This window comes from Podarcis bocagei, assembly GCF_964188305.1.
Source record: "Podarcis bocagei genome assembly, chromosome: 9".
Classification (NCBI taxonomy): Eukaryota; Metazoa; Chordata; class Lepidosauria; order Squamata; family Lacertidae; genus Podarcis; species Podarcis bocagei.
In genome coordinates this window covers 28,359,699-28,373,062 of record NC_138134.1, presented here as the reverse complement: position 1 = coordinate 28,373,062, position 13,364 = coordinate 28,359,699, and the positions used below count along the sequence as shown (strand labels likewise).

Genomic DNA, 13,364 nt, shown 5'->3' with positions numbered 1-13,364 from the left:
AAGCACATCTCTCTCTTTTAAGTGTGCATTGGGAATGGGATATTTCCACTCATGGGCATAATGCTTTCAGAAGGACAGGCATGTAAGTCTGTTGCAGCAAAATCAACAAGTGGCCTTGTGTCACCTTATGACAAACCAATTTATTATGGCATAAGTTTTCATGGACTACTGTCCACTTCATGGAAATACTGTGCTATCAAAAAGAGAGCTAGTTTTTGGTAGTGAGGCATCTAATGACATGTTACTAGAAGTGATCCCACCCCCAAATACATCCTTAGAGTGAGATAACCTGCACATCAGCTTCTCCCCTACTCAGATTCTACTCTTTTTGGTTATACTTTAACACTATGAGGAAAGTATGGCGTTTATACTCTTGACATTAAAAAAAATGCTTTAAGGAAACTACGAAATAACAAGTAGAGCAGATTTACAATTCAGTCACAGTCCAAACTCACCTGACAACCAAGAGCTGCTCGTAGGAAGGTCAGTACATTGGCAGAAACAGGAGCTGCTCCTGTTATCATTAGCCTGACTTTTCCTCCCAGATTTGCCTGAAAAAGGGGGGGGGGAGTGTCCACAATTATTTTCATTCCAACAGTAGCATCCAGGAAAAAGCTGTGGTGAGTGGCACTTGGATATACATCTCAATGTGACTCAGATGTGCAAATCCCATTGATTGTTTCTATGTACATGTGAGTTAAGTGAATAAAGAGATAATTCCTTAGAACAGTATTCACTGTACCACTGGCTGCCTTGTTAATTCACCATTTAGAATTGTTCCATGACATAGCAATGAAGATCAGTGGCCATTCTAAAAACATGCATGTACAGTAGAAGGCAATTTTCATTTATTTAATACATTTATTAAAAGTATATCCTGCCCTTCCTTCCAAAGGAGCTGAGGGTAGGATGACTGCATAATAAATTAATGTGTAAGTGGGCCCCATTTGGCAATTCTATGCCAGGAAAAGAGGAAGGCTCTTTACTGGGATTGTTTGAAGCCATCCTCTTGAAAGTGGATGTTTCTGCCATGCAGGGTGTACTTGTACTCCCGCTTCGACTATTGCAATGCGCTCTACGCGGGGCTACCTTTGAAGGTGACCCGGAAACTACAGCTAATCCAGAATGCAGCAGCTAGACTGGTGACTGGGGGCAGCTGCCGAGATCACATAACACCGGTCTTGAAAGACCTACATTGGCTCCCAGTACGTTTCCGAGCACAATTCAAAGTGTTGGTGTTGACCTTTAAAGCCCTAAACGGCCTCGGCCCAGTATACCTGAAGGAGCATCTCCACTCCCATCGTTCTGCCTGGACGCTGAGGTCCAGCGCCGAGGGCCTTCTGGCGGTTCCCTCATTGCGAGAAGCAAAGCTACAGGGAGAGGGCCTTCTCAGTAGTGGCGCCCGCCCTGTGGAACGCCCTCCCATCAGATGTCAAAGAGAGAAACAACTACCTGACATTCAGAAGACATCTTAAGGCAGCTCTGTTCAGGGAAGTTTTTAATGTATGACATATTAGTGTATTTTTGGTCTTTGTGGAAGCCGCCCAGAGGGTGGCGGGGTACAAATAATAAATTATTATTATTATTATTATTATTATTATTATTATTATTATTATTATTATTACTACTACTACTACCCAATTGCTTCTGCCCCCTCCTGTGAGCACACTATTTTTATTTTTAAAAATGCAGGGGTATAGTTACCTGTATTTTACGGAAAATCATTTTATCCCACAGGCTGTTATTTCTAATTATGCCACTTCTAAGTTCCGCTTCTTTCCTCTTGGAAGCAAAATCCAATATCCACCGCTTAAATGAAGTATTTGCTTGGCCAAAGATCTGAGAAGAGAGACCATTTTTTATTATGTTTGCAGCAAAAAATTGCATGGGTCATTTACTGGCTTATTGATACAGGTTCACCGAGCAAATCCTAGAGGCAACTTTGCTTGCGATGTCTGTGCTGATGGCTACAGGCAGGTTCACCAAGCTGCAAAGTGTGCTCTTCTGAATTTGTAAGGGGAGTGAGAAGGAAAGCACGGACTGGATTCGATTGCTCGTGGACTTACTTTATCAAACATTCTGTTCAGCAGTCTTGGCACAACTGGAAACACTGTAGGCTGCAAAGTTTTTAAGTCATCCATAAGTAGCCTGATGTCTCCCTGGAAAAATCCTATCCGAGCTCCATGGCAGAGAATCACGCACTGTTGAATGACACCATATAGATTATTAAAACCAAACCCACCTGGCTGGACAAGTAGATTTGCCCAAGTTAAAAATTAGGGACATTCTGCATATTTTCTAAGTGTAGTTTAAAGCATTCTTTACACTCTTCTGGCATATCACAAGTTTAACTGCTTAGCCATAGCTAGACTCTGACCAAGTATCTTTACCAAGAAAAACAGTGCTGTCTAAGCAACTTATTTCTATCATTTTTGCCTCACACACCCAACTAAAACAAAAGTTACGGTCCTCAATATGTTCTGCACCCCAATGCCAATGAGCATGCAAATGTTTGACTAGTCTGGTTCATACTGTGTTTCCTGCCTCACAATCTAGCACCAAGATTGGTAAATCTCATCCTTAACTCAGTCAGCAAGTTCGCTGAATTTCTTGCTGGGTAAATGCTGTAGGAATTACACATCTTGCTTGGCGAATTAGCCTGGAGACATATGGCTAAAGAGATCAGCAGGCACACCAACGTTTTTTCACTGGTCTACAGTAGAGCTGTATGTTTCAACTTTTGGAATGCACTGAAGGCATTCAGAAAGCATTAGAGACAGAGGATGAGACAATCTCACTTAAAATACACAGAACAGTGTGGTGCTTCTCAAACTCCCCCCCCCCCCGAGGGTTGTGGCTGGATCCAAGGTGGCTTGCAACAGGAGCACTACCACCATGCAAATATATGGTCAAAGGTTAAGAGGTGGGTCTCCAAATGCATGTTTGGGTTAAAAGTGGGTCCTGGGTTCTCTAACACTTGGGAACTCTGAGTAGAGACAAGAAGTTACAGTCATACCTCGGGTTAAATATGCTTCAGGTTGAGCATTTTCAGGTTACGCTCTGTGGTGACCCGGAAGTAATGAAACGCATTACTTCCAGGTTTCACCGCTCACGCATGTGCAGATGCTCAAAATGGCATCAGCACATGTGTGGAAGCGGCGAAACACGACCCGCAGATGTGCAGTCGTGTGTTATGTTCTACTCAGGATGCGAACAGGGCTCCAGAACGGATCCCGTTCACATCCAGAGGTACCACTGTACTTTGGCTAAGCCAAAAGTCCTGGCTTGCCTTTTCTGTATTGGATATAAGGTCAACTCCCTGGGACAGTTTATTGTTGTACATTGTTTCTAAATTTAGTGCTGTACATTGTTTTAATTGTCTGATTTAACCATATTTGCACAGCAGTTTCTAATGTTGTGTGTCCTCTAAGAGGCTTCTCCTCTGCAGCCTCTTATAGTTGTTTTATCTGCGAGTCTTTTAGTTCTTATGCTCTTACAGTTGTTTTAGCTGAGTGTCTTTGTTTGTTTTTAGTTCTTATCTGTTTTAATTATCAGTTTTTTATCGGGGGGGGGGTGCCGCTAGGGGTGCCTTGGAAGATGGCGGATATTAACTCTATCCAGCCCGCATGAGATAATTAGAGGCTGATTATGGGGGGTAAATCAGTCTCCCTAACATCTCTCCAGGGGGGAGAGATGCAGTTTTCACCCGCTGTTGCCATAAATCACCCCCGAGTTCGAAAGAAGGAGGGGGTGAAGCACTGGGTGCACAACCCTCAGCGGGCTTCGGAACTCCTCCGAAGCTACTTCCAGGAGCGAAACTAGTTGTGCTACTTAAAAGGAAAAAATAATGGTGAAAGATCACGCACATGCTTCAAGAGAGGCAGGAGGATTTTATCTGCTAACAATTTTACCACTGAAATGAAGAAGATTGAGATGGAAGATTACATCAAAGTACTACAGACATTCTGGTATGTGGAATGGAATGCAATAGAACTGAAAGGGGGGGGGGAATGACTTTTTATTTTTTTTGCTCTATGTGATTTACTAATAACCCTCCCTCTTAGAAGATCCATCAAAAAAACTAATCGGCAAATGGGACTAAAAAGGAACTGTGTGGAATAATATGGAATAATATGGATTTAAATGTTTTACTCTGTAAAGGACTTGGAAAGAAGGAAGGCTCTCTCTATGACGCAGTATGAAAGGAGATTTGATACGGAATGTGTATCAAATTTGATACGGATGCGTTGCAGGAGGTTTGGTCTTGGGGAGGGCGAGCTGAAGATTTATTATTTTCGATGAGATTGCGAACTGGAAGGGGCAGCCCTCCTGGATAAAGACTAATTTACGATGCAACAGGTCGGGAAAGTTAAAGAGCGAGCTTTTAGACTGTATTTGATTGGAACAACAAGATGGCGATTGCTTGCTCGAGCAAAATTCCTGGACCATTGGATGAGAGTGATTTATGAGAGAGCAGTACAAAGTCTGCACAGAAAGACAAATAAGACTGTTTTTTTCAACCCACTTGTGGAGCAACTTGGAGGTGAATGAAAAGGAAAATGAGTAACGACAAGGATTGAGAAGAGGGGACTGGAAATATCATTCTTAATATGAAAGCAGCAGAAATATTTGAGGATTGGACTCTTGCCGATCAAGAAGCATGGGTACCCCCCACAAAAATTTATAATTTGGAAAACAATTGGATTATATGATATGTATTGTTATAATTTGGACTAATTGGTTTGATGTGTTTAATTTGGTAATATGAAACTTAATAAAAATTATTAAAAAAAATTATCAGTTTTTTATCCATTCATTATCCGTGTTTAATCTTGTATTTTATTCAGATGTTTTTTCCTATGCCTGTTTCCATGTCCTCATTTGCTCTAACAATTATCGGTTAAAAAATCCTAACTGCTATTTTATCTATATGCTTTTTTTAATCCTGGTCTGTGACCGTAATAAAGTTTATTCATTCATTCAAGAGGAAGAAGTTAGCTAGCTAGATACAAAGGCTGAAGACACACTAGTGTGCCATGCTACACTTACCAGAACTGAGAGAAAGGAGAGGAGCAAAACGAGATCAAGCCCCGATTATTAGTGTTTTGAACTAAATGCTTACCTAGGAAAGTGTGTTCTATTTACAATGCCTTACTGCCCGTCAGAACATTCTTCCACTGGCTCTTAAAAGTAAATAATTTCATGCTTAACAAAAAAAAAAAAAAACAGGTTTGGCATCAGGAAACAAGCAGCAAATGTTCAGCCACTATTTCTGGTGCCAATCTTTCAGTCTGCTTCAAAATATTACACACTTAGCACAAACTTTTTATAAAGTATTTATGCTTTTAGTGAAACTTGTGTCTATATGTGCCCATGCAGCTTGCACTAGGGGTTTGAGTATGTGTATGGCTATCTACATTAGAGCAAGGAGGAAACCAGAAAACTATCAAAACCTCTACTTTGGAGCTTATTTGAATGGCTTAGCGCATTCTTTACACACCGGCTGGAATCAGCACAATCAACTGTAAAAAGAATGGTGTAAGGCTGGGGCGGGGGAGGAGTGCTATGGCACTGAAAGACTCTACTAGAAGGGTCAACATAGGCAAGAAGTTCATTGGGGGGGGCTCCGCTAGGGGCGCCTTGGAAGATGGCTGACAATACCATCTCTCCAGCTCACACAAAGTAATTAAGGGGCTGAGATGGGAGTAAATCAGCCTCCCATATTTCTTCCCGGTGGAAGGGAAGATGCAGCCTCGTCCGCGGTTGCCCATAAATCACCTCCGAGTTCGAAAGAAGGAGGGGGTGAGGGCACTGGATGGAAAGCCCTCGAGCAAGCTCGGATCTCCTGGATGCTGTCTCCGAGAGCGACCCAAGTTGCATTTCTTAAGATGAAAAATTGGATATAAGAATTATTGCACATGCGTCGAGCGAAGAAAAGGGTCCATGATTAGCTGCTAATTAAGCCTGCCACTGAGAAGTTAAGAGTGATGGATTGGATTGGAAACGGAAAGGAAAGGGGGGGAATAAAACTTTTTCTTTTTTTATTACAATACTGCCCAACAACCCCCCTCCTAGAAGAACCGTCAATACAACCTATAGCAAGTGAGTTGGGAAAATAAACTGTGTGGAAATAAAAATATCAACTAAAGCCTTTGTTTTTTGAAATATCTGGAAAGAAAATAAAAGGCTCTCCTGTGACGCAGTTTTGGCTATCTAGAAAACTTTCTTAGCAACTTGTGTCATACTATTGCTATTTTTTAGCTATTTGTGCTGTACTATTAAGACTAGAAGTGCAGTAGAAATCTTGATCAGATCAGGGAAGGGAAGCAAATTTACACTAATTTTCAGATTTCAAACATTTTTAAAAGTCCCATTTGGTCTACAGAGGCTTGCTTACTTGTTGACAGGCTGACAAAAAAATTGCTTCCCCACAAAGAAAGAGTCTTACCTGCATAAGTCTTTCAAATGCATGTGCAAGTGGCAAATAAGAAATGTGTGTGTCTCTGGCACTCATTATATAGCCACTCTGCAAAAAGAGGACACTACTTAATTGTTACATAGAAAATACAGGTTCCTACCTCCACAACTCTCTCAAACATGTGGGCCAGGGGCAAGAAGGATATTAAAATATCTTCTGTAGAAGGAAAAACTGCTTTCTGTCAGTGGAAGCACCAATAGAAGGAAAGAAAGAGAAAAATGTAAGAGTTAAATTTGTTTAGTGCAAGAACAGATACCCGAACACATATTTATCCCAAAGTCCATCTTTTTAATGGTTAACCTTGAATTTTTAAAAAGAGTTGAAACAAAGTTTGGTCTTTTGATTACAGTATTTTTTAAAAGTTACTGATGAGAAGTTCCAGTATTTTTTAAAAGTTGCTGATGAAAAGTTGAGAAGTTCCAAGTCACCAACTTATTCCCGCCTGTTATTCCATGTCAGTTAAAACAGAACTAGTACACATGTCCACCAAAGCAACTGGAAAGGATGCAAGCTACAAATTAAACAAAAACCCAAGTTAGCTGATCAAGTTAATCTGGAGACTATTTTTTATACCACATTGCCCTATCAGCTGCAAAATGGGGTTTGAAAGTTGTGTCAATCATTTCCAGTGTGGCTTTCACAGCTCACAGGGTTCTCGCGTCTAATCCTGGGTTATTGATAACAAACATATTAGAAAAGCTTTTTCTTGCCTCAAGGTCACAAGAAAAACTGGGTAAGTGAGATGTTCTATCATATCAAAAGCTAGATAGGAACATCAGATATAAAGGGCTGAGTGTGTCGTCCAATCATCCCTCGATTGGATCCTCCTTCTTAAACCGACTGATCTACTTGTTATTTTTTTAAAAATCCAGATATCTTTTGATACTGTGCTTTATGCAAGAGCTCTTTGAATCAGGCAAGTAGAGAAGCAATAATACACTTGGCTATAGAGTTAACACTAGGTTACGTTAGCTACAATTAAAATACGTGGGGAAAACTGGTGGAACATTCGTTATGGAGATAAGCTTCATGTCAGATAGCATCTGGCCCAAATACCATCCCAACCATCAAATGTCAGTGGCCTTAGGAAAGCCACTCAGAGCACTATTCATGTGGGAGCACCGGCTCACCTTATATTATTGCAGTAATTCTTACAACACTGTTCTGAGCACTACAGCACTTAGTACCATAAGGCAATCTGAAGTATTAAGAAATTTAGCAGACACACCTATGTTCTGGTTCCCCTTACAATTAATTTCAGTGAACCTTCAAGACAGGGTGCATTCTAAACCCAACTATAATTAAGATTAATTCACAAAGCAGCCTTTTCCATCTACTACCCCTCCAGGTGTTGTTTGACTACAACTCCCATAATCCCTGCCAACCAGCCATGCATGTTGCAAGTAGGAATCGAAAACATCTGGAAAGTGCCAGGCTAGGGGAGACTGCCACAGTGTCCAAGTATTAAATAATCATTGGGCAGCTTTGTGTTGTTGTTGTTGTTTTTAAAAAGACTGCTAACAAAGTTTTAATTGTGCAATGCAGTTGTCTATCTCCAACAGTTTGGTTATAACATGTTTCAGAAGCTTAAGGGATAGTACATTGTGGAAGGTCTAGCTGCTTCCATTCCAAGTGAGGTACACTCTAAGCTTTTAAAAACTCAACCATCACACTTTACCTCTGTAGCTTTCACAAATGCCGACATATTGCTCACTATATTTTGGTGAGTAATCATTGCTCCCTTAGGGTTTCCTAGAGGAAAAAGGGTGTTAATATATGTAATAGTGAATACATCCAGTTTCTAACTAAGCTGCTGAAAACGCTTGTATACATATGCAAGAGCTTAAGAATGATAGGTTATACAATGAATACACATAATCCATCTTACTTCCTTAAATGTCCTACCAAATGTGAAGATAAATCCAGGATATGGGCAAGGCTGGATAATTTCCCCTACCTCCAAAACCTTTGTCTTTCTCAGCAGCCTAGACATACAACTGAAGTTTCTGTGACCCATCAAAAACTAGGGCTCATAGCAGTTTAGTATAGAATCTGCTTTTATAGCATTAAAGTATCTCAAAATTCTAATCTCACGTCCCCAACCAAAGAATGTTGTCTCCCCACTACAATACTTCTAAGGTGTACCTGTAGTTCCACTGGTGAAACAGATTATGGCTAGATCTTCTGGTTTTGGAAGCTAAGAAGAAGAGTAAGAGATTAGACTAGCAGTCTGTCTTTAACAACTGATCACACACACAGTTTGAAAGGTTTTAAAAAATGTAAACTAGAGTTTTATATTAGAATCTGCATGATACTTACTACAGCTTTGTGTTTGTGGACTCTTCCCAGTGCCTTTAAGGAAGACAGGAAGGAGAAAGAGAAAGAGATGGCAAGTTAGGAAGCTAATGACGGTTGGGATTTCCATAGCTCTTACTTTAAGCTCTCTCAGGAGCAGCAGTGAAAACTACTTTTCATTCGTAAGCTTCTAACCAAGGCTCAACTATTTGGAAGGGAAAGCACAACTATTCACCTAGCACTTAAAACAATGACAGCTTTCCTCATTTATAGGCTATACACTTGGGCAGGTTTTAAACTCAATTAAGTTTCGGAAAGCTGGCAAGGCTTATGCTCTGTACTCATCAAATGCCTGCAGGTTCTGACCTTTCCCCTCCCTCGGTGAACTAGAATTGGAGCACCTCCAGTGGGAGCACAGTAAATTTTGTTTGATTGTGTGCAGTTGATTCAGGACAGATCTGAACTGGCACAACATACAACTAGTAGTAAATTCCACCTTGGTATATGCAAGAGGTAACTTAGAAACACTGCTTGTTGGGGTTTTCAAATTTATCACTTAAAACTAAATAAATAAAGGAAAGCTCCTTCCCTGAATGAAGAAAGGCTCATGCTGCTAATCAAGCATTTGGAAATCCACACCGTAAACTTCACCTCAGGACACAAGCCAGAAATTATTAAACTGGTTTAATATTAAGTTTAACAGTGCTGCCTCTGGCCTCTTTAGTTTTCTGAATGTTGCCATTTGGCTAGGGAGCAGAAACGAAAGAGATGCATGTGGTATGGCTATGATGTATGAATTTCTACCAATAATGAAACAAATAAACCTGGTGATAGTCTGGAGGCAAGAGCTAGGACTCAGCTATACAGCTGCAAATAAAATGTTTTAAGTGTGTTTTAAGTGCAATACACAATGTGACACTAGATGGCAATCATTATGGAATTCAGTGTATTTTTAAAAACGCTTTTAAAAAAGCATTTTCAGAACTGTTTTTATATATGTGTAAATTCCACCCTAGTCTGAACAGGTTCCCGTGAAGAATAAACAAGCAGATTAAAAACAAAGCCATCTTCCCCCCAGGAAAACGCTTCAGTGATACTACTTTAGCAGTGTTGAACTCCAAATTATTTATTTAACAAAATCTATAGACAATTTAATAACAACAGCTACAATAACAACAATAACAAACACTAAGCCAGCTAAATATTTTATGCATCGAAAACTACAGATCAACAGAAATTGAAAGCAAGTATGCAATTATGTATTTGAAAAGGCATAAAGAAACAGAAGTTTTGAGAAGGCACTTAAAACAATACAGTAGACACCTGCCTGTTGTTACCAGGCAGGAAGTTTTACAGCATGGGTATTGCCACAGTAAAAGGCGGACTTCCTCATAGATGTGAAATGAACATTATATGGCTTCTGCAAAAATGCAAGTTCCACATATCAAAGTGATCAAGTGGGCACATATGGGGCAAGTTGACCCTTTGAATAATCTCATTCCAGGCTGTTGAGGGTTTTATTTACTAGCACCTTGAATTTGCACATATCTTTGAGCACAGGTGTAATATACTGACAAGATTTCATTCTTGTCAGCAGCTGTGCTGCAACGTTCTGCATTAACTGAAGTTTCTGGATCAACTACAAGGGAAGCCCCACACAGAATTTGCTGCAGTAATCCAGTCTTGAAGTTACCAATGCCTAGTTTAACGGTAGCCAAGGTATCCCAGTCCAGAACAACTGTGGCCAAGGCCCCTAGTGACAAAGCTGGATTCAGAAGCATCCCAAGACTGTGTATCTGTTCCTTCAGAGGGAGTTCAACCCAGTCTTTGGACATGATGTTGGCAAATTCAGGAATTCTTCTGCAAGTGCAAGCACTTTTTAAACACTTTGGTAACCAAAACATGTGTAACTGTCTATTGGCAATAGGATTCTGAATAGGTAGGGCAAGGTTCAGACAGAAATGGACATCCCTGAGCCTCAACACAAAATAATATTGCAGATGCTTCAGTAGAAAGCCAGTCACCTAAAGGAGGATTTTGCCCTTGTAAAACAAGAACTCAGGTACACTAAGGAAGCGGAATGGCGGGAGATTCAGGACACACACAAGAAAGTACTTCACACAGCAAATAGTTAAACTCTGGAGTTTGCCTGCATAGGAGGCCATGATGTCCCAACCTGGATGGCTTTACATAAATTCATGGATAAGGTCATCAATGGTTGCTAGCCATGATGGCTACATTCTACCACTACTGTCAGAGCCGTATACTTTTGAATACCAGTTCCTGGGCATCACAGGTGGGGCAAGTGCTGTTGTGCTCAAATTCTGCTTGCAGGTTTCCCACAGGCATCTGTCTGGCTATTGTGAGAACAGGAAAGCTGGTCTATATGGGCCTTTGGGCTGATCCAGTGAGCTTTGTCTTGTGATAAAGAGTCTCAATTGACTTGCCTAATCCTAACTGGGAGCACATAGGCATCAGCGCTAGACACTCGGAAGCTGGATCTTTTTTCATGTCATCCAATTAAATGTTCAGGCTCCTCAAAAGTCAGACTTGAAAGCTTACTGGAGAACTACATTACAGAAGCACAAAGTACATTTGGAGTATGGATTTGCGCACAAGACCTCTGATCTTTGTTGCAGTGACACTTTATAAATCAGGACTACAGGTTCTTGTTAACATTTTTCAAGTGTGATTTCCCCCCCAGAATTGACACAACCTTTGAACCAGTTATACTAGGTTGTGTATCTTTAATCTTAGCAAATGTTTAGTGCCATGTTGTGAAATACTAATTTGTAAACTGGCCAGGAGATCCAAGCTTTTACACAACACAAGTCCAACCTTTATCCTTTACCCTGTTGGTCAAAGATCAGCATTTTGTAACTTGCTAAACTTTGCTTCTTTCTTCCCTTGATTCTGATGTATCATCAAAACTAGTGGCTGTCCCATAAACTACTTTGCTCACCTCAAATTCTTTCATGCTGATTACATCCACTCCACATTTCTTTCCACGAGTGGCAAGATCACTCTCAAAGGGATCCATAATCACAATTGTCTTGAGGACAGATATTTCTCCTTTCTCGATGTTATCCAGCAGAAGCTTCGCCTTTTCAGGCTTATCACAAAAAACCAATGCTAAGTCAGCTAAAATTGAGAAGAAAGGGGGCAAAATTGGGAAGAAAGGGGGCAAATTAGAATCAGCTTACCCTCACCCTGTCTAGTCTACTTCTGCACAAAAGACTATGTCACCAAGGTTGGGAGTAAATTGCATATTGTACACTTAAGTTTGGCGCTTTCATTTTGCTGCAGGGATCTCATTGTATGTAGGGCCATTCCAAGAACGCTCTTCAGGCTGCTCTTTCTCCAAAGCCATTATACCCCAAAACAGACTGTCGGAATCGATGGATTCACTTCCTATAGTCAGCAAGTCCCTGTGCCTACTCAGCTATTAAAGGCTACTTCATCTTACCTACTGCTATTCTGTTGCTGTAGCAGCTTTCAAAAACAATTCTGCAAATAACTCTACAGCTGCAAAGTTAGTTGCATTCTGTGATGTTTAGGTTATGGTGGGTAGACTTTTTAATAGTGATTGCATTACAGACAAGTGTATTCATTTGTTGAGGAATGCAGCATATACCTTTATTTACAATGTAAGTAATAGCTTCAGTTCCAAGGGTGTCGTAGAGGGGTACAGCCACCATAGAGTAAGAGTAGCATCCTTGTTCAATGATAACCCACTGCAAGAGAAGCAGAGTTAATGTAGTGCTTATTTGCCAAGCACAGATGCTACAGCCAGCTGGCCTGGTTTAGGTATTTTCACACTAGCATTCAAACAGTGACTCAAGTATGCCAGTGTCAGCCTTGTTTGTTTGCAAAGCAAGCTGCTGTCATCAACTGAAGTACGCAGCAGTAAGGAGAAAAGTCTATGCTTTTGCAATTCAAGTTTCCTTTATGAATACTGTCATGGAAGCTAAGATGCCATTCACGCAGCTATTTCCAGCTTGTGATCGGTGCTGTTTAGCCAGCCCATGCATGCGAGTGTTTGGCACGGATTTGTTGTTATGATAAGTTACAAGCCAGCTTTTGCTGATGCAGTTTGTTGCATTCTGCATGTGCATAATAACCACTTCAGTCACAAGCTGAGAGTCTGACCAGGCACCAAGATAAGGAAGAACTATTACCCCCTGACACACACAAACAGTCCTGGAACAGTCTGTTAATATATCATTGGAGTTGGACGTACATATTTGTGTTGAAATAGTTTGTAAGTCTGGAGTACTAGAAAAAGAACATTACAGTGGAACCTCGGGTTGCGGACATAATCCATGATGGAGGCACGTCCGCAACCCGCAGCGTTCATAACCTGCAGCGCTGCATCTGTGCATGCGCGTGATGTGATTTAGCGCTTCTGTGCATGCACGAGCGGCGAAACCTGGAAGTAACCCTTTCTGGTACTTCTGGGTTTCCCGTGGTCTGCAACCTGAAAACATGTAACCCAAAGTGTTTGTAACACGAGGTACCACTGTACTTCTGCATCTTGTTTCTCAGGGTTACTTCACATTGCCCCTGTGGGAGGAACTGGACATAGTAAACA

At 40.9% G+C, this 13,364-nt stretch overlaps 2 protein-coding genes across 5 annotated transcripts in view; one reads left to right on the top strand and one right to left on the bottom strand.

Annotated features, from left to right (window-relative positions):
- The window catches only part of HELT (helt bHLH transcription factor), a 132,801-nt gene that overhangs the window by 14,543 nt on the left and 104,894 nt on the right, over nucleotides 1-13,364 (top strand). The gene's annotated exons all lie outside the window — the stretch shown is intronic.
- ACSL1 (acyl-CoA synthetase long chain family member 1) overlaps nucleotides 1-13,364 on the bottom strand; it is a 45,843-nt gene that overhangs the window by 8,723 nt on the left and 23,756 nt on the right. For 3 of the 4 annotated variants that reach the window (XM_081208860.1, XM_081208858.1, XM_081208859.1), the window contains exons 6-14: nucleotides 12,408-12,507; nucleotides 11,736-11,914; nucleotides 8,798-8,830; nucleotides 8,624-8,675; nucleotides 8,157-8,230; nucleotides 6,579-6,656; nucleotides 2,067-2,201; nucleotides 1,705-1,839; nucleotides 456-551 (exon numbers count right to left, since the gene is read on the bottom strand). In XM_081208860.1, the coding sequence (XP_081064986.1) occupies nucleotides 456-551; nucleotides 1,705-1,839; nucleotides 2,067-2,201; nucleotides 6,579-6,656; nucleotides 8,157-8,230; nucleotides 8,624-8,675; nucleotides 8,798-8,830; nucleotides 11,736-11,914; nucleotides 12,408-12,507 (882 nt within the window). Of the gene's footprint in view, nucleotides 1-455; nucleotides 552-1,704; nucleotides 1,840-2,066; nucleotides 2,202-6,448; nucleotides 6,527-6,578; nucleotides 6,657-8,156; nucleotides 8,231-8,623; nucleotides 8,676-8,797; nucleotides 8,831-11,735; nucleotides 11,915-12,407; nucleotides 12,508-13,364 lie in introns of all 4 variants that reach the window. The other variant, XM_081208861.1, reaches the window with a different exon arrangement.